The 18969-nt window shown below is 32.0% G+C and overlaps 1 protein-coding gene across 1 annotated transcript in view; it reads left to right on the top strand.

Annotated features, from left to right (window-relative positions):
- Positions 1-14749, top strand: part of ca (claret) — a 29543-nt gene extending 14794 nt beyond the window's left edge. Inside the window, exons 9-11 of the mRNA XM_064354992.1 lie at positions 5186-5638; positions 5691-6083; positions 13201-14749. Of these exons, the coding sequence (XP_064211062.1) occupies positions 5186-5638; positions 5691-6083; positions 13201-14427 (2073 nt within the window). The 3' untranslated portion in view covers positions 14428-14749. The remainder of the gene's footprint in view (positions 1-5185; positions 5639-5690; positions 6084-13200) is intronic.
- The last annotated feature ends 4220 nt before the right edge of the window (positions 14750-18969 follow it).

The following is an 18969-nucleotide window of genomic DNA, read 5'->3' as shown; positions in this document are numbered from 1 at the left end:
TGGGATCGGCTTGAACACCATTTTCGGATATTAAGTATCCTAAATATAAGGTCTTGTTCGTTTTAAATTCACATTTGGATTTGTTTAAAGTCAAGCCGTGATCCGATAAGAGTGTTAACACTTTGTTCACGTTTGTGTCATGGTCAGCTTCGTTGCGGCCTGTGATGAGGATGTCATCAGCATGAACATGGACGTGTTCCATTTTTAATTTGCCGATTACGCCGCTGATGGTTTTTTGGAAAACTTCTGGTGCTGAGGTGATCCCAAATGGAATGCGTTTGTAGACATACCTGCCAAATGGTGTGAGAAAACAGGTATATTTGCGCGATTGCGGTGAAAGTTTAAGCTGCCAAAAGCCACTGGAAAAGTCTAACTTGGTAAACCACTTCGCGTCTTTCAGTTTCGAAATTGTCTCATCGACCGACGGTAATTGGTACAGTTCGCGATTAACGCACTTGTTTAGCTCGGTGTAGTCTGAACACACGCGAGTTTTTCCGTTCTTTTTCGCTGCAATAACCATAGGTGCACACCACTCATTAATGTTCATTAATGTTCATTAATGGCTTCTATAACGTCTTCGCGAATCATCTTGTCCAGCTCCTTTTTTACTACATCCATCATGGGGAGTGGAATTCTTCTAGGCGTGTTTAAGGTCCAAGGTTGTGCGTCTGATTTTACTTCAATTGTGTACTCAAAATTCTTAAGAGTTCCCAAGCCTTTGAACACCTCTGGATATTTCACCATCATCTTATGTTGGAATTTTTCATCAGCTTTTCTGCTAGTTACATGTCTAATAACACTGTCACTCGCAACGAGTTCTTTGCCAGTCCATTTGATCATGTCTAGTTTTTGTAAGGCTGGTCTTCCCAGTAAGTTATCTGGTGTATCAACGACGAAACATCTAACATTTTCTATCTTATTTTCCCATTTAAGAGGAACTACTATCTCTCCCTTTATTTCCAATTTTCTCTGGTTTCCTTTTCCGGGTCCCAACAGTGTTGTTTTTGTTCTTTGTAACTTTACTTTCCCCTGAAGTTTATCTTTGAATTCTTTGCTAGATATTATGGTTTCATCGGCTCCGGTATCTATTTTGAATACAATGTTTGTATTAAAAATTTCCGCTACCGCTTCCCAAGGTTTGTCCAACTTTACTCGATTAATATTGATAATCTCCCTACAATCATAGCTCGAATCATAGCTATCATCAGTATCATCTGATATTGAGGTTTCAGATTCCACTGCGTTTACGTTCTTTGTTTTACATCTGGATGCAAAATGGCCTTTAAAGTTACATTTATGGCACGTTTGTCCATTGGCTGGGCATTCCATCCTGTTGTGTGTGTTCGAATTTCCACACCTTATACAACCTTTAAATTTATGTTCACTTTGTTGCTTTCCATCTTTGCTCCTGCGCTGTTTTCCTTCATATTTCACGGATTTATGGTTAAATTTCTTGGCTTTGTCTCTAGCTACTCTGTTTACCGTTTCCTCTCTCACTCTTAGTTCTCTGTTTTCGGTTCTAATCCTCTCCACTTGAGTTATTTTGTCAATTGCTGTTTTAAGTGTCAATTTGTCATTCATTTGTAGATTTTCCGACAATTTTTCATCACGAATTCCAACAACTAATCGATCTCTTATGAGTTCCTCCTCCAAATCTCTGTAATTGCATGTTTTGGCCAAGCTTATGACGTCAGCGATGTACGTTTGGGCGTCCTCACCTTCCCTTTGGTCACGTCTGTTAAACTTAGCTCGTGCGTAGATTGTATTAGGAGTGTCTTTGAACTCGTTATCAAAGAATTCTTTCAGCGCTTTGTAACTAGGAAAATCGGTTTCCTGTTTCTGCTTAGCCTCCATAAACTTTGTAACTTTCGCCCCCATATGCAACAATAAACTATTAATTTGCTCTGCTTGTGTGCTTTTGTCTAGTTTTGTTGCTGTTCTAAAACGTTCATAATGTGTAATCCACACTTGCCAATCTTCTTTTTCGAATGAAAATTTCTCCGGAATCGGAATGGAGTTGCTGAAGACGATGCTACTCGTTGGAGCCTGCTTTGACGGTGTGTCACTCGCCTGAACCCGGGCCTGTGCTTGTGCCACGAGATCCGCATATTTTGCTCCAACTCGGCCACTTGTGCCTGAAGTGCATCCATCGTGATAGTTGTGGTGGTTTTTTACACTCACAATTTGTAACACGAGCGGGATTCGGATTTTAAAACACTGACACCATGTTAGGTTAGTTGTAATTAGACCATTCAACCTTATAACTGTTTATTGACTAATATCCCGGAGCATTGAGGGTGCGTCCAGGCCCCTTCTGCGACATAACCTAACTAACTCACTCTGCCAAAAAACCCCCCTCCAACTCCCGTGTCGCCCACGTGAGAGTTGCCAACCTAACAGTATTACCTCACAGATCAGTTCTTATCTCGATTTTAATATTTGTAACCAAGTTATAACGGGGTAAACAGCGTAATAATCTTAATGTTTTTATGGAAAAACCTAGAGTTCAAATGGCATGAAAAAAATATAGTATTACAAGTAAGTCATATATAAGAGCTGTATAAAAAATTATCAAAAAACATAGTACCATTTTTTAATGAAAAAATAAAATGGCTAAAAATTGAGGTTTTTTCATTTTATTTTTAAATGACACTATCCATTTTTTTCAAATTTATGTATATTGTTGCTAAGGTCCGCAGAAAGTCACCATATCTTTTTTCAAGCAATTTTAACTTACAGTTTTTTTTAATAGAACAACAAATTAAATCGACTTTTTAACTCGGTTGCAAATACTAAAAAAGAAATACAAACTGACCTGTGAGGTAGTGACTGAGTTTAGGAACAATATACAATTGTAAAGAAAACATTTTGTTTATTACTTTTCTTAAAAATTCAATTTCAAATTTTGCGTTCACGCGCTTGCTTGAACAGCTCCTCTTCGGACGTTCTGAGTACAGTTCAACCTTAACTTTTATATGAGTTGTCATAGTAACAGGTTAGTCAATTCCACCACAATGGTTTTTTGAAAGTGAACCGAAAGTATTTCTACAATTGTGACGAATACTTTTTCATTTCTCTTATATTTTTTAATAGATTATGTGTGTTTTTTTTGACTTATTTCCGTTACAAAATTTAAGATAATCAAATATTTTGAATTTCTGAGATTCGCCTAAATATAGTTCATTTTTTTTATATAATCAATTGTCAGTGTCAAAATTCTGATAAAGACCAGACTATATCACCCTAAAAGTTCATGTCCAACCACTTTGGAAATCGGCTGAATTCTGTATTTGACATTTTGAGCACCAGATTTGACACTTTTGAAAACTGGACGCTAGTGTTAATCGTTAATTCGTTAGTCTAAAGGTGGTCTAACATAATTAAATGTGTTGTTGTACGTGTTTTAAATTGGAGGCAACTTGAAAAATTTGGAAATTGAATTTGCTAGGTAAAAATTACACAAACCTTAATTCAAAAAAATTACTATTTATGATAATGCCAACCTTACGGCTCTTAGACAATGGATTATAAAAAAAAATCGACTATAGATTCAAATTACGTGATATTTTGCACATGTGCAAATTATCGATAATGATGTAGATTAATTACATGGACAGGATGAATAAAACAAAATGTTTCAATCGCTACAAAAAGAGAGGGCAATTACAAAATTATTTATTTCTGGAATGGTGTGGACTACCTGAAACAGAGTTGAGTTAATATGTTACTAAGTCCGCACTTTACACCATTCCACAAATTAATAATTGCAACATTTAGATAATATGCAAATTATTATCAATGAAGCCGCATTTATATTCCATTTCAGTTTATAGTAGAATTTTGTAAAAGCCTATATGAATTTTTTGGAGTGAAATGGAGCAGGAATTAAGGGTTTCTAGTGGGTTTTTTTACCTCAAAACGTGTCGCTGGGATTTACACAATTTTTTTTCTTTCATAGAAATTCTTAATTTGTGCTTTCACTCAGAAAAGTTCAAATGCGCTGTTGCAATTCTACAATCTCCGTTTACTTGACAAAATTGTTGACAATTTGGCATGCTCTTGGAATATTACTATTAAAAATGGTGATAATTACCGGGTGCTCAAAAACTGGCGCACCAACTCAATGGATTGTGCCAGAGAATTGCTTAAATATAAAGGTAAAAATAGTAAAAAAAAATTTGAAATAAAGTTATTGGTAGATAACGAATTTTAAATAAACAATATGTGGCAACGTTGTTTAACAGTCGTGATTGCGATAGAATTTGATCAACAATAAAAATAAATTATATTTGAAACGGGAAAGGAAATAATCCCCAGTGTTGGCACATTAACAAATTGTGATATTTTTGCTGAATTTAAATTTTTTTTTATTCAAAAAACTGCTAAAGTCTGATAGTAAATTTAAAAATAATTATTCATTGTTTTATTAGGAAACGATTACTTAGTGTGAAACATAAAAACATTAAAAAATAATGAAAACTGAAGAAGTTAACAAAATAAGTTTGTAGATTTTTTGAAATATTAGTTTAGGAATTTTTTGAAGATTTTTTCCGTAATCTACCGTGCTTCTCAACAACGTATCACTGAGTTGTTGCGCCAGTTTTTGAGCACTCTGTAGATATGAATAATTTTTTATTACAAAAGAACATGGTTTTCTCGCGAAAGATCGCGAATAGTTACAGTTCAATAGATAATTTTTGAATTATCTGACGATTTTCGATAATGTTTCGATTGTCGGTTAGTTTTGTAGTCTATTTTACTTTACATAAAATTTTTAATGTGTTTGTCAAAAAAGTTTTTATTGCGAATTAAAACTATCATATTATGTTTTTTGAACAGAAAATCGCACAAAACATGATAACTTGTTTTTTCTGTTTTTACGTTACTGCATGTTACCAACTTAATTTATTACTTATTATTTTTTTACTTATTTTAAAGTTATAAACCATTTTGATCGGAAAAAGAGAGTACTAAGTTAAGGTGTTTTCAGCGAGAAACAACGTAGACGCAACACAGTTTATTAAAGATTTGAATAAATTCGAAATTAATCTTCCTAAAATTTAGATTTCTTTAAGCTTAATTTTAAAAACTTGCTAAAATTTATAGTGTAACTTTTTTGACATGGAGATTTCTTTTTAAATCAGAAACAAACTATTTGTTACACATTTAATTTACCCTATTACAGGTTTATGCTTGGGGCTCAAACACTTATGGTCAACTCGGTTTAGGTCCTCTAATCCAAGAGAGCCCCTACCCCCAAATTATCACAAATCTTGCTTTCAAAAAAATGGTCCAAGTCAGTGCTGGACAATACCACACGATTGCACTGTCATCTAGCGGCGAAGTATATACTTGGGGTTGGGGTATCCATGGCCAACTCGGTCATGGTGACTGCGACAATATCTACTACCCTAAATTGTTGCCGTTTCAACATAAAGTTGTACAAGTCGCAGCAGGTCATGCCCATAGCTTGATTTTAACAAGGGAAGGGAAACTATTCGGATTCGGTTCGAATGTTTTCGGGCAATTGGAGTATTGCCAACTCGATTCGAACAAATCCACTCGACCTGTCTTGATTTTAATCATGCCCGATATTTATACTGCGATTGAGAAAATTGCGACTGGATATTTTCATAACGTGAGAGAAATTTAATAGTTTGGGAATTATTTTTGTGATTATTTGATTTTAGATTGCCGTTCGTGCAGATCAAGAGGTTTATACTTGGGGCGCAAGTCCTCAAGAAGTCCGAATTTTGCAATCGAAGAATTTGCAGAAACAAAATGGGTTGTCGTTGAAAGGACCCGATTCGTGGAAAGCGAGTGTCCATATTTATTCCGGTGGTAATAAAAAACCGATTGAACAAGTTGTTGTCGGTTACAGACATTCGGTTATTTTGCACAATGGAAAGTTATTGTGGGGTAAAAACAAAGATGATGAACTAAGTCCCCCAAAACTCAACGATAAAGATAATATTAGTTTTTTTGCGCACAAGTTTATACATGTTTCGTGTGGACTGGACTACACTATGGCGATCGATCATGCGGGGAAGCTTCTGGCTTGGGGAAGCCCTTCTATGGCTCAGGTTGGTATAACTTGCTTGAATTTAGCTTAAGTGTGCAATTTTGAAAATAATAATTGCACTAAAAACTCTGTTAGTAACATTGAATTTACTAATACAACTAGAGGAGGGTCACATAGTGGCAAGAACGAAGTGAGTGTCTTGAGTAGATGACATGTGAATAAGGTCAAAATTTTGCCAAAATATGCAAAAATACATACTATTTATACAGAGTGTTTCAGCTAAGACTTTCGGGCCTAATATTTCAGTTATTTGTCAACGGATTGCTATGAAATTTAGAATGCACATATTTTAGGAGGTGGTCTTTCAATTATGGGCAAAAAATGACCTCAAGTTAAAAAATCTGTTATTTAAAATTAAGCCAAATTACCGTTGGATCATTAAACCCCGAAAAATAAATGGCCACACAAAAAATTAACTAAAGCGCTCGGCTGATCCAAGAAAAAAGCTAAATTTTGTTGTTAAAAACTTAATCCAAATTTTGATAGTAATTTGGGCAGTCACCTTTTGAAACAATTGATGAAGCATTTCTATGCGGCATTTTGTGTACCACTGAAAAAAACTGTCAAAAGTGTGTGCGCTGTCAGAAAAGTAAAATTGTTTTAATTTGGTGAAATTACTTTAAAAACCAACAACAGTGGCTGAAATTTCTGTGTTCTTGAAAAAGAAATCAATATTCGCCTATGGAAAGTGTCCTTGGACTTTTTGTGTTATTTATGAAATGTAAAGTTCAAAGAATCGTTAATAATTTGAAGACACAGGAAGCATACCTATACTAAATCTAGTGAGGACAAAACACGTCACTGGAAACGAAGCAATAGTTGGGGCTGTAATTTAAGCTTTTGAAGAGAATCCAATTAGCAGTGTACGAAACATTTCCAAAGTTCTGAATGTTCAAGTGTCTCGAATTTTTCAGTTGTTGTTCAGTCTTTAGTCCTTTTTGAAAGAATTAAAGCATTGAGTCTTTATCTTCTAAAATATCTGCATTTTAAATTTCATAAAAAATCGTTCACAAATATCTGAAATATGAGCCTCGAAAGTCTTAGCTGAGACACCCTGTATTAGCTGTTTCAAAACTATAAAAACTCCAACGTCGCATTTTATCGAATTATTTTTTTTAATAAGATTGATGAAATTGTAAAATAGTTATTAATGATTAGATCTCTCATTGGAAGTATAAATTACATTAGCTATTATATGTTTTGAAGTGCATGAATAATTAATAAGAGCTAATTTTGAGAGAAAATGCGACGTTGGCGTTTTTATAGTCTTGAAACAACTAATACCTACTTAAAAATGTACATTTAGTAAAAAAATTAATTAAAAATATTTACAAAAGTATGTTCCATCAAATCAATTTTTGTTTACTAAGAAACCCTAAACACTTAATTACAAAAATTATTGTATTATTTTTTTCAAAATTTTCTGCGATGAGAAATAAGAGAGATAATCGCTTCGAAAGGAAGAAATCGTGACGTCAGAACCGCCTCTCATCACAGAATCCTCTGATCACTGAATCCTCTGAGTCACCAAAAACTTTACAGATATTTGATTATTTGGAACATATCTTTCACAAAATAAAAAATTAGCCACTTTCTCGGCTTTCTTCTGCCTTAAATTTTGTCTTGAATTTTGCGAAAACATCTGAGAAATTTTCATAAACTCTGACAGTATCACTCAAAAGTTAAAAACCATTTGATCTTAAAATTGCGACGTTATAATTTTAACTTTATATCGAAATAACTCGAGTTAGAGATCAGATACAAAGAAACGGTTTTCACTGTAATAAGCGTTTTCAATACTATCATTTAAGGAAAAGTTGTTTTTTATGTGCCAATGCCATTAAAGGAAATTAAAAATGGTTTTTTTTGTAAATGAGCAATAACAAAGTTATAATTTCACTTCAAAAAATCGCTCCGTGCTTTTTTATTTTTTAAGTATAGTTACTTTCTACCAAAGATTTTAAACGATGTCTTTTTAATGATTAATAAATTTGTAACATCTACTTTTGAATTTAAAAAAAAATTGTTCGAATAAACAGAAATGTTAAGGCCACTGTTTGCTTTTGTGTCTGGTTGTTTGCTAGTGGTTACAATGCGTATAATACACTTAAAATCCAAATTTTATTTCATTATTCTGAATTCATCAACTGAACAATTGGTTGCTCATTTTAACTTAACACGATTTCTTTAGAAATAAAAATTCTTTTATAATCTATCAAAAGTTCGAATTTTTTTAAACGATTTGTAAAAGTCGCAAATGACTCAAAGCTACAAATTCATTATCAGTTAATACAATACAAAATAATAAAGATAGATAATTCTTGGCTGTGTATGCATTTTTATATGTAGTTAACGGTGTAATGTGTGAGAACTTTCGTATAAAGTTCTGAATGTTTTCCTCATTTAGAATCTTTTCTTTTTAATTTTATAAAGATAAGCCATTCGTTTGTTATTTGAACTGTAAAAATAACCACACAAAATAATGTGGAACGAAGAAATAAAATATTATGACGTTTTTATGAAACTGAGAAAATTGAGAATAAAAAAAATCGTCTTTTACATTCTAGACTGCAATTTTTCATTACTTTCTGTATTTACTTTCATTTTAGTTCATAGTGGAATTGCAACAGCGCCTTTGAATTTTTTGTAGAGAAAAGCAAAACACAAATTGAGAGTATCTGAATTATGTGTTAAACTAAATCTCAGCGACACATTTCGAGCTAAGAAAACCGACCAGAAACTCTCAATTTGTGCTCGACTTCATTCAAAAAAATGTAAAAGCGCTGTTGCTAAATTCTACTTTGAACTGAAATGAGATATACAACATTTTATAAAGTACAACTTTACTCGTAATTCGGTTCGGTTTTAAATCCGATGCAAAACTTAATTAATCGTTACACTCTGACACCTAGTTGAAAAAGTAAAAAAGTAAAGTGAAATTTTTTTTGGCCCCAATCGACTTTACTTAATCGGACCATTTTAAGGCTGAAAACATCTCGTTTCAGGTTATGATACGAGTAATTTTAAACATTTTGTTGCAAAAATTTATGTAAATGTAATTATAAGATGCATCAAGTTTCAGGCTTTCTGCTAAACTTTGTGTAATATCTCCTGTTGAAAAGCGAAAAAAAAACAGACGGATTCGGATTTTTCATACGAACTTAACCTTGATTCTGTAATTCAATCAGGTTCACAACTTTAATAATAGTTGAAATTTTTACACAACATAACATTCACCCAAATGAATTAATGAAAAAAGTTGTTTTGTCTGAAAGTTAGACGCAAAAAACTGATAACTCGAGAAGTACACTTCATTTTAATCTTCTTATAGTCAGTATCATTGATTACTTATTATTTTATTATTTTATTAATTAATTAATATTAATTAATTATTAATCAATTAATTCTGTAATAAAACCGTTAAAATTTAAAGGTAGTTAATCATTGTTGCTATAGGAATTATCAATAAAGTTCCTTGTCAAAACGAAAATTAAATTTATTATCAAAATATGTTAAAAGTAATGGTGAAAACCTCAAAAGGCCGAAGAGAATCCAATTATTTCAGCCATTGGGACCGAGGAATTGACTGGAAAAATAGACAGAAGCTGTTTGTAACTATTTTTTTATCTAGTTTAAGGAACGGAACGTACACACGTCATGAAAGGCCGTTCGAATTTCACAGGTCTAGAAACGTATAACGTATGATCCTGTGGTGTCTCCTTTTGGAAGTTTCACAAAAGGGTTACATTGACAGAAAAAAATTATATTATTATATTGGTGGTTGTGACTGTGATGAAAATAAAATGAACGAGACAATTACTTTTTTTAGAGATAATCTAAACTACCACCGTATACAATGTATTTAAATTTTGAATAAAATATGTATACTCGTAACAAAATTTTGATTATACGTTATTCTTCAGTTAACGATTTTTTTTGTGACTACTGACCGAGTCCCTGAAACACTTGTAGCATTTTTTATCAAACATTGAAGAAACCACCCATCTACCCGATCAGTCCAAATTTAAAATAAAAGCTATTATAAAAAAATTGCACCCTAATATTTCAGCTACACATTTAGCAAAAATCATTATTTCACTAAAAATTAAAGTAGTAAATTTATTTTCAAGTTCCTTTTACTTGCAATCAAGTAAAAAGTTGATAAAAAATTCAACTTGCAATTACTTTGCGGCAGGGAACGAGGTACCGCAAAATACAAATGCTTATCTGACATTTGCAAGTGTTTGCAAGTTTTGATGAATTATTTTAACGAGTGCTAACGGTTGCTATGGATAGTAATTTGCAACTTTTTCGTGAATTACTTTAACGACGATTGCAAGTGACACTAGAGTTCCTTTATTGGGAGAGTTGGGACACTGAACGTCAAACCGAGCCAATTTTGTATTATGTGGATAAGGTATATATTTCTATCCTTTTTTATTAAAATTTATGTCGAAAATAATTTCAAGGTTATAATTTTTGTCAAATTCATAAAATGACATAATTTTACGTCAAATTTAACCAGGGACGTAGAAAACGTAGAAATTTTGGGATTACTATTTAAAAAAAGAAAATAATTGAATACCTAATACCTACCAATATTAATGTTCACATTTCTGAAATTTTTCGATATTTATTTAATATTAAATACATAACTTAAAACATATTTCAATGCTAAAAATGCTTTTCTTTCAGTCACAATTTTTAGTTAAACATCTCGTCCCAAAAATTGGTCATCAAGAACCCTTCATATTTCCTGTCGTCTTTTTAAATTTTCTAAAAAATGATATTGAAGCTGTTCTCGTATGAAAAACGTAACAAAATCGTGAATTCCAATAACTTTACAATTTGAAACAGAATCTAAAGTTCACGTAGATGCTAAAGGCGGCCAAGCAGCGACAGGTTCAGCTTTTCTAAAAATTAGAACCAATTTTGGGTTTAAGTACCTACGTATTTTATAAATGCATAGACAAATTCCCAAAATCTCATAGATTTTGTACATAACATTATTTAGACAATCCACTTTTCCAAATGCTTGTTAATAATAAACATAAAACTTGGTAGGAAAGGTTCAATTTCTCTCTCTTTCATCGATGATTACCATTTCTTAAAGTTAAGGAAAAAATGTTTATGATGAAGAGTTTAGACGTAAAATTCTTGTACTTGCAAAGAAATCTCTTTTAAAATTTGGAGTTCATATAAAAAAATCAGTGAATTGACGACGACTGCCAGTCTAAACCATTGATCACACCACTGATCTCTATCCCAATTTGTTTTTTACACATTCCAACCGTCGTATATGAAACAAAATTTTGAAAATTGACATTCAGTGTCCCAACTCTCCCAATATTCGGAAGTAAAATTACCGTTGGGGGCGCCACTGAGCTAGGTGGAAAACAGTAACCATAAATGGCGGGAAAATGTTTATTCGGATATTTTGAGCGTTGTACGAATTTTGGGGCTTCACAATTATTGCATTACCTATGCGGAATGATTATTGTATCTTTGATGCAAGAAACTTATGTTGACAAATGAGAGATGACGAGGAAAACACGAATAACGAATGACTGTTTGGTTCACTTTCTTTATTGGAAAATTACTACAAAGACATTGAAAAGCCTACCTTTTGGCATAATTTACGTTTAAATGTATCAGCAGTTGTTAATCTTTATTGTAGTTTTGTAGATTTACCGCAGCATTTAATGATTTTTTCAGTGGAAAATTCTAACCTAAAATTCATAACACTTCACTAATTTATTGGTTTCTTGAGCCAAACTTTGTGTTCGCTGTGATCCATTACTTATAATCTTTAATTAGACAACTGTTTGATAACACTTTGTAATCAAAATTTAATAATTTTTCACTTTTTATCCACTTTCAAGTTCCAACAATAAACACTTTATACCACGAAAAACTACAGAACCAAAGTCAACGCTAGTATTTACCACCACGTACTTTTAAAGTGATTCTTTCTATTGTAAGTAATTAACACTATACACGCAAAATTGTTGAACAATTCATTAAATGTCAGTTAAATGTGGAATTTTTACTGTTTTCGACATAGTTCAAAAGTCATCACCGGAGGGCGTCTAGTTAATTTTATTTCTGAATAGGAACTCTATCTGACACTACCGAGCGTTATCGAGTTTCATGAATGACCCCCTTATTAATTAATTAATAATAATCAATTAATTCTGTAATAAAACCGTAAAATTTAAAGGTAGTTAGTTAATCATTGTTGCTATAGGAATAACCAATAAAATTCCTAGATTTTAACTGGAGTTACGTTCTAACAGCCCGTTATAAAAGTTACAGAATACGCGCTAATGTCAGTATACTAAATTAGAATTTTTAAGTTTGAAAACAAATCGTTCCTAATTATTTAAAAAAAAACGGTAGGCAAAGTTTCACTATTTTATCATATTTTTTTTCACTTTTACAAAAGCATGTTATTTGAAACGTTAGTTAATTAAAGCCGAACAAGTTTTGTTTGCAATGTATTAATTGATTTACTTAATTTTTTTGGAAAATTAGTTTATTTTACGAGTTTTAATTAAGTTTATTTGAAAAATAGGAAAACCTGTCTTGTTTCATTCACTTTCTGATTTCAATGTTCTGAAGTTTTAATGTGTTGTGAATTTTACTATTACTTTTTGTATTTGAGAGCTAAATGTTCGAGTTGGGGATAGAATTTGGGCTTCTTATTCAGTTACCAACTGGTATATTTTTTATTTGTTTTTTATTTCATATTTTATTACAGCTATACGATTTTGAAGCTAAAAATGATCCAGTGTTTATCAAGACAAAACAATACTGTCAAAAAAATCTTTTAATAATTAAGACTTATTTGGTTTATTGAATCAATGTAAGAATTTGTAAAATCTTGTCGTTTGTGCCACTCCTTTGTGTTTCTTTTATTTTGACTTATTTATTTTAAAGGTCAGTGTTAAAGGTCGTTTTAAAACTGAAATATTTTTGTGTATCAAGAAGGCCGAAAATATCTTTCGAGTGTAATTTTAAAATTTTAACTTTATGACTCTAAAATATCAAAGTCGGTTTTTTTATTGTTGTAATTTGTTAGTCTGTAGTCTAATTATTGATTCGCCTTTAATTTTTAGACGATTCTTGGACGCTCTCTCGACGAAGACAACAAGGCGGCAAGTGAAGGCAAAGTCATCGTATTTAAAAACACTCGTCGAGTGATCAAATTCCCCAACAATTTCGACGGAAACACTGACAATTTCCCCGTCGAAGTTCCCGGACTACCAACAATGGCAATCACCTTCAACCCTACAGACCATCGTTCACTATTTGTTAAAAAATACGTCCCTTATGCTGTTTTACAAATCGAAAACGATCATGATTTCGAGCAAACTTGCAAACCGCCAACAAAACACACATCACCTCTCAATTTTATTCAAAACATTCCTAAATTTAAATTCGGACAAAAAACACTACACTATGCTCTCGAAACGTATCACGGTTTTTACGACTCGGAAAATGTTATGTCAAAGTGTTTGGATATGAATAATTATCAAGGTGCGAGTAAAATCGCCATGTTGAACGGCCATTTTGGCGATAGTTTAGGGTTTCAATTGACCGCGTTTAAAAAGTACATGGATTCGTGCGATTTGGATTTGGATTCGATTTTCGTGAATAAGGAACAGTTTGATAATATCAAGGAAAAGGAGCAGGACTTTGTCGAGTTCGTTGTTAAGAACATCCAAGAGGATTTCGGTGAGAAACATTTTTTGAGTTCAAGCTCGTCTCTTGATAGTATAAGACAGTGGGGCGACGAGGTGGAACACCAAGGGGGCCGCGAGAGTCCGTGCGAAATGTCCGATATCGGAGACATCCGCCAAAGCATGAGCCACTACGTGCAATCACTTAAAAGTAGCGATAATTCACCCCCGATTACAAGTGTTTCTAAACGCGTCTCAGAATCGGACAGTTTGAAAAAGAAAGCCGAATTCATCGATTTAGAAATCAAAGATCAGGAAACGCGCGAAGTCATTGAAAACGCATCGAAATTGATCGAATTTTATATTAGAAAAATCTACGTGTCCGAGAATCACATTTTGATGCAAAATGTTTTGATGAAATGTATAGATTTTTGGTTAAGTAACAATTTGCCGGTTCCTATTTTAGAAAACGTGCTTTTGAAAAACATGGATAAGTATTTCTATCCGTTGTCGATTTTATTGTTTTGTAAAAATTTCACTAATGGCTTAGACGACGAAATCATCAAAGAGAAAGGTGATTCGGCCGGGTTTTTGAAAGAGTTTTCAACAAAATTTTGCCTTCATCTGTGTTCCATGGTGTTAGAGAATGTGAATAAAGCGTAATACAATTGTTTGTAAAAAACATGGTTTAAGCCATATGTGGTGGCAGAAACGTTGAGTTTTAGCTTCTTAAACTAAATGTACTAGTCTTGATTAGATCTCATTTGATGTGTAGTCATTATGTTTAGTTGTCTTCCAAGTTTTAGGATACTTGATACGTTACAGTTTAGGGAAATTGCATAGATTTTTTTGTGATAACGTTTCAGCTCTGAGCTGATGCACAATTTATTTAACGCAGCACATCAATTTTGTTATGTATTAGCAAGCCATATTTTATAATGGATTCAATTACAACTCTCATGATTAATAAAGGAAGTTTAAAATAGCCATATTTTATTCGACTAAACTTTGAACTAAAATTGACCCCATTTTAAAATAATTTCTTTATATTCTTTTGAATACATACCAGAAATCACAGGATTTTTTAATCAAACTTTTTTTACAATCTGTGTTCTATATTCAATTTTTTAGTTTATGTTTTTTGCTTTATTTGTCATTTAGAATCGCTCTTTAAAAAGTATTAAGCTTCTAAACAATAATTAATTTTATTTTTCGACACTGTCAAAATTTACGGTTTTTCTCCTGTGTAAGGAAGTTTTGACAACTGTTTGGCATTTCTCAATACGAAACGTCAAATTATTTTTAACAAATTTAAAGCAATTTTAAGCCTTGCTGAGTCTATTTCGAAGAACAAAATGTTGTATTCAACTCGTTTTTGTGTAAATCGGTTCATTTATTTCGCCTCGTGGATGATAAACCACTCGTTTTCACTCGTGGTTTAAAAATCCACTCGTGAATTAAAGCGTCCGATTTACACTCAAACTCATTAAATAAATAACTAATATTAGTTAATTAAACAAAAATAATTAATTGGCCTTTTTCTGTTGAAGTTAATGACACATTTTACAAAATAGGCCCATTTTGTTAGGCAAGTTTAACTTATCTATTTAAAATCGCAAAACAAGTCCTAAATTTGTTCCAAGTTTACGCATATTTCATTCGTCTTAATCGAAAAAAATTATCTTATTTTAGATTGTTTTGTTCAATCTGGCTTTTTCAATATGAACTAATTTGTTTCATTCTTTTGAAGACATGCCAGGAATCCAAGTATTGATTAATAAAAACTTTTCATGTTTTATGCAATGCATAAAGTTGTAAAAATATCGCTCTTCTTTAGAAAAAGTTATAATACCTGCAAAACGATCTGGCTTTTCTTAAATTAGCACCAGATATGTCAGAAGATTCTTTATTCTATTCTTTACACAAATTGCCTTAATTGCAAAGTAAAGTTCATTTATGCAAAGATAATAAACATTAAATAGTTATGAAAAGTTATTTTAGCTTATTTCGTGTAATTTGGTTATTAAAAAAAAATATTGTGTTAAAAGACAGAAACTGCAAAGTTGTCGAGCTTTTTTAATGGGTATTCCAACTGTTTTGATAGATTTTTTTCAATATAACCAAGAAATTTTATACATTTTTTGGATCACCAAAAAAATTAGTAAATTTTATTTAAACTTTTAACGATTAAAAAAAAACAAAACAACTTGTAAGCATCCGCAAGATAGCAAGATAGCGACAGGTCAGGTCAGGTCAGGTCAGGTAAATAAGCTATGAACCACCAAAGTAAAAAAATTTAAAAAAATAGTGGGTAATGATAATAGTTATTTATATACGTTATAATTTTAAGGGTCTTAATGACTGTGGGCAACGGGTTTACTGATCAAAGCAGGTTATTAACACCCAATAATTTCCCTCATAGACAAATAATTTTATTTTTAATTATTTCGTAACTAAAATTTCTATAAAAAAAAACGATTTTTCGACACTTTTTTTGGTCGCGAATATGGTCAGATTTCCTAAGAATTCTTGCTTCGAAAATTCTCGACCAGAAACCATACACCAAAATTTTTTGTCGCTTTTAAAACGTTAATTAAATGCAATTTTTTCAGGGTCATCTTTTTATGATTTTATTATCAACGAAAAATGGACATTTGTCGCCCTTCCTTAGTTTTTTACGATTAAACTTTAGTTAAATTTTATCTCACAGTTAGTTGCTAAGGTAGAGCGTATCTGATTGTCGTTGCTGTTTTAAATTAAAATTTAGTTCTCCGTTAAATATTATGTTTTACGGAAACTGGGCCTGAAACGTTTCCCTTTAACTTTAAGAGACGCTTTAATATGTTTGCACTTCCTCGTGAGACAAAATTCAGCAAAAATTTGTGATTTTACATAGTTGAAAAATAATTGAATTTTTCAATGTTACAAATTTTGTTTCAAATGGGTATTTAAAATAAGATAATTAACCTGTGGAGTAATGGTATAATTAAGAGCAACAATCAATTGTGAAAAAATTATTGTGTGTATTGTTTATTCTTAAAAAAATTGTTTTAACTTTTTTCTTTTGTACTTTCTCTTTGGACTATTCCCTGTATATTTCATGTGATGTTTTGCACCATATATCGCTTGTTGAAGGAATAGAAACGAAAACCTATCTGTTTCAAACAACAATTCAAGATTATTTTTCGGGTACAAATTAAATGCACAGTATTTTATTTAAACGACAACTATTTTTGATCAGTAAAAATAATAAATGCACAGTAGAAATAATAATTGCACAGTAACAATAATAAACGCACAATAAAAATGATAGATGCAAAGGATGACGTATGAAATGTATGACCTTCTAACACCACCATGTAAAGTACAAAGCCAGTAGATATACTAAAGTAGCGACACGGACCTTGACAGGGCAACAATAACGATTATACACTCTAGAGAGGGCGCAACTATCGAAATTCGACATATACCGCATTATTTACATAAAATGCCTAGCATTGAAAAGCCTTAGTAAGTGCGTTTTGTCTCTGTTTCTACGTTTAATCTTCACTAAATGAAATTGCTAAAGGGGATGCTCAAAAGAGATATTAGTTAAAGGTCACATTAGATGATAGATTTAAATCGAGAATGTATTTATACAGGCAGTTTAGTTTTCCAAGGCTCGACATTTTTTGTAATAACGCTGTAATTTTAAAGGTTCGTCAAATTGTCAGTAATTTTGAACATACGTCAAAACTGTCAAGATTCTCTCACTTTTGAAAAATTGGTAAAGAGTACAGTGATTCTGGTGGTTATTGGTTATGAACAGATTCCATGGAACTTTCAAACCTGTGCTTCAATCACGTAAATAATAAATCGACACCATAAACATTAAACAAACGAGCCTCCAGACTGTTCAAAGTCGTCCACATTACGAAGCACGTCTGTGTGAGGATACTGGAAACTCATTCAAACAAAAATTGTTTAAGAAATGTAATGTGGTAGGTATCAACTTGAAAGAGAAATTTCTAAGATACAAAATTTTCATTAAGTATTTCAGGTAGATTTAAACAATACTTCCTTGAAAATTCATTCTGTATTATTAGATTCCGCCCTAATGGGAAGGAATTTAAAACTGCTCTGCTTACACTGACCTTCGTTTCACAAAATTTAAGGCATCTAAATCTGGGAACTGTAGCGCATCGAAGTTTGGTGGACTTTTTATAGCCACTTATTCACAACAACTATGTTATACAAAACTTAAATAATAAAGAGAAATTCAGGTTGTATTATTTCCATTTCTTAGGTAATATCGAGGTGTAAACCGTACCCCAAATTTTGTACACCAGATGGTTTCCTGTGGTTTAATCATGATTCCTTCTGATTTTCCCTAAATTTTTAAAGTGATTTCTTTAAAATTTCTTGATTTACTCAATTTTGTACACTGATTTACTTTTCTTATTGCGAAAGATGTCTTGGTTTCATAGCAGTTGTTAATAGTGTTGAGGGAAAAAATTAAATTTAATTAAAAAAAAATAAATCGACCAATTTAGAATCCTGGAGTAATTAAATACGATAACCTGTAAAAACATTTAGGGAGGAGTTTATTAAAATTAGAAATGTAAGTAACACAATTTTTTGAGATCAAACAACTATTATTTTGAAACGTGTTTTTGGCTTTTTCGTTAAATACAAAGTTCAAATTCTTTTAAGGAATGAATTCACTGTTGAAGCGCCAGCACCTTCTTCGAAATGTCCATAAGAGATGCTATATTCGGCGCAATCTAAAAGCCTTTCTCATTCCAATGTTCAGTTGAATTTAGGGACGATCTGATTTATTTTTACGTGAGTGAAGCACAAGTTTGAAGGTTTCATGGTATCTGTACACATAAACAGTAATAACCAGGGTGAAATTGTAGACAATCACCGAATTTATTGTTCTGATTCACCAATTTTTCAAACGTGAGAAAATCTTGACACTTTTGACGTACATTTTTGAATTTTGATGGTGGAGCCATCTGTAGAGTGTATAATCGTTATTGTTGCCCTGTCAAGGTCCGTGTCGCTACTTTAGTATATCTACTGGCTTTGGTAAAGTAAAAATAATACATGCACAATCAATAATAGAATCTCAAAATTATGTAGAGAGTGTGGAATTCCACATTTTGAGTTTTACATTTTTGAGTTTAATTGTTGGAGGGGTATGTTTCCTTTTAGTTCGCTGGG

Source organism: Tribolium castaneum, chromosome 2, assembly GCF_031307605.1.
Source record: "Tribolium castaneum strain GA2 chromosome 2, icTriCast1.1, whole genome shotgun sequence".
In the NCBI taxonomy this organism is placed as follows: Eukaryota; Metazoa; Arthropoda; class Insecta; order Coleoptera; family Tenebrionidae; genus Tribolium; species Tribolium castaneum.
This window is presented reverse-complemented; position numbering and strand designations above follow the sequence as displayed.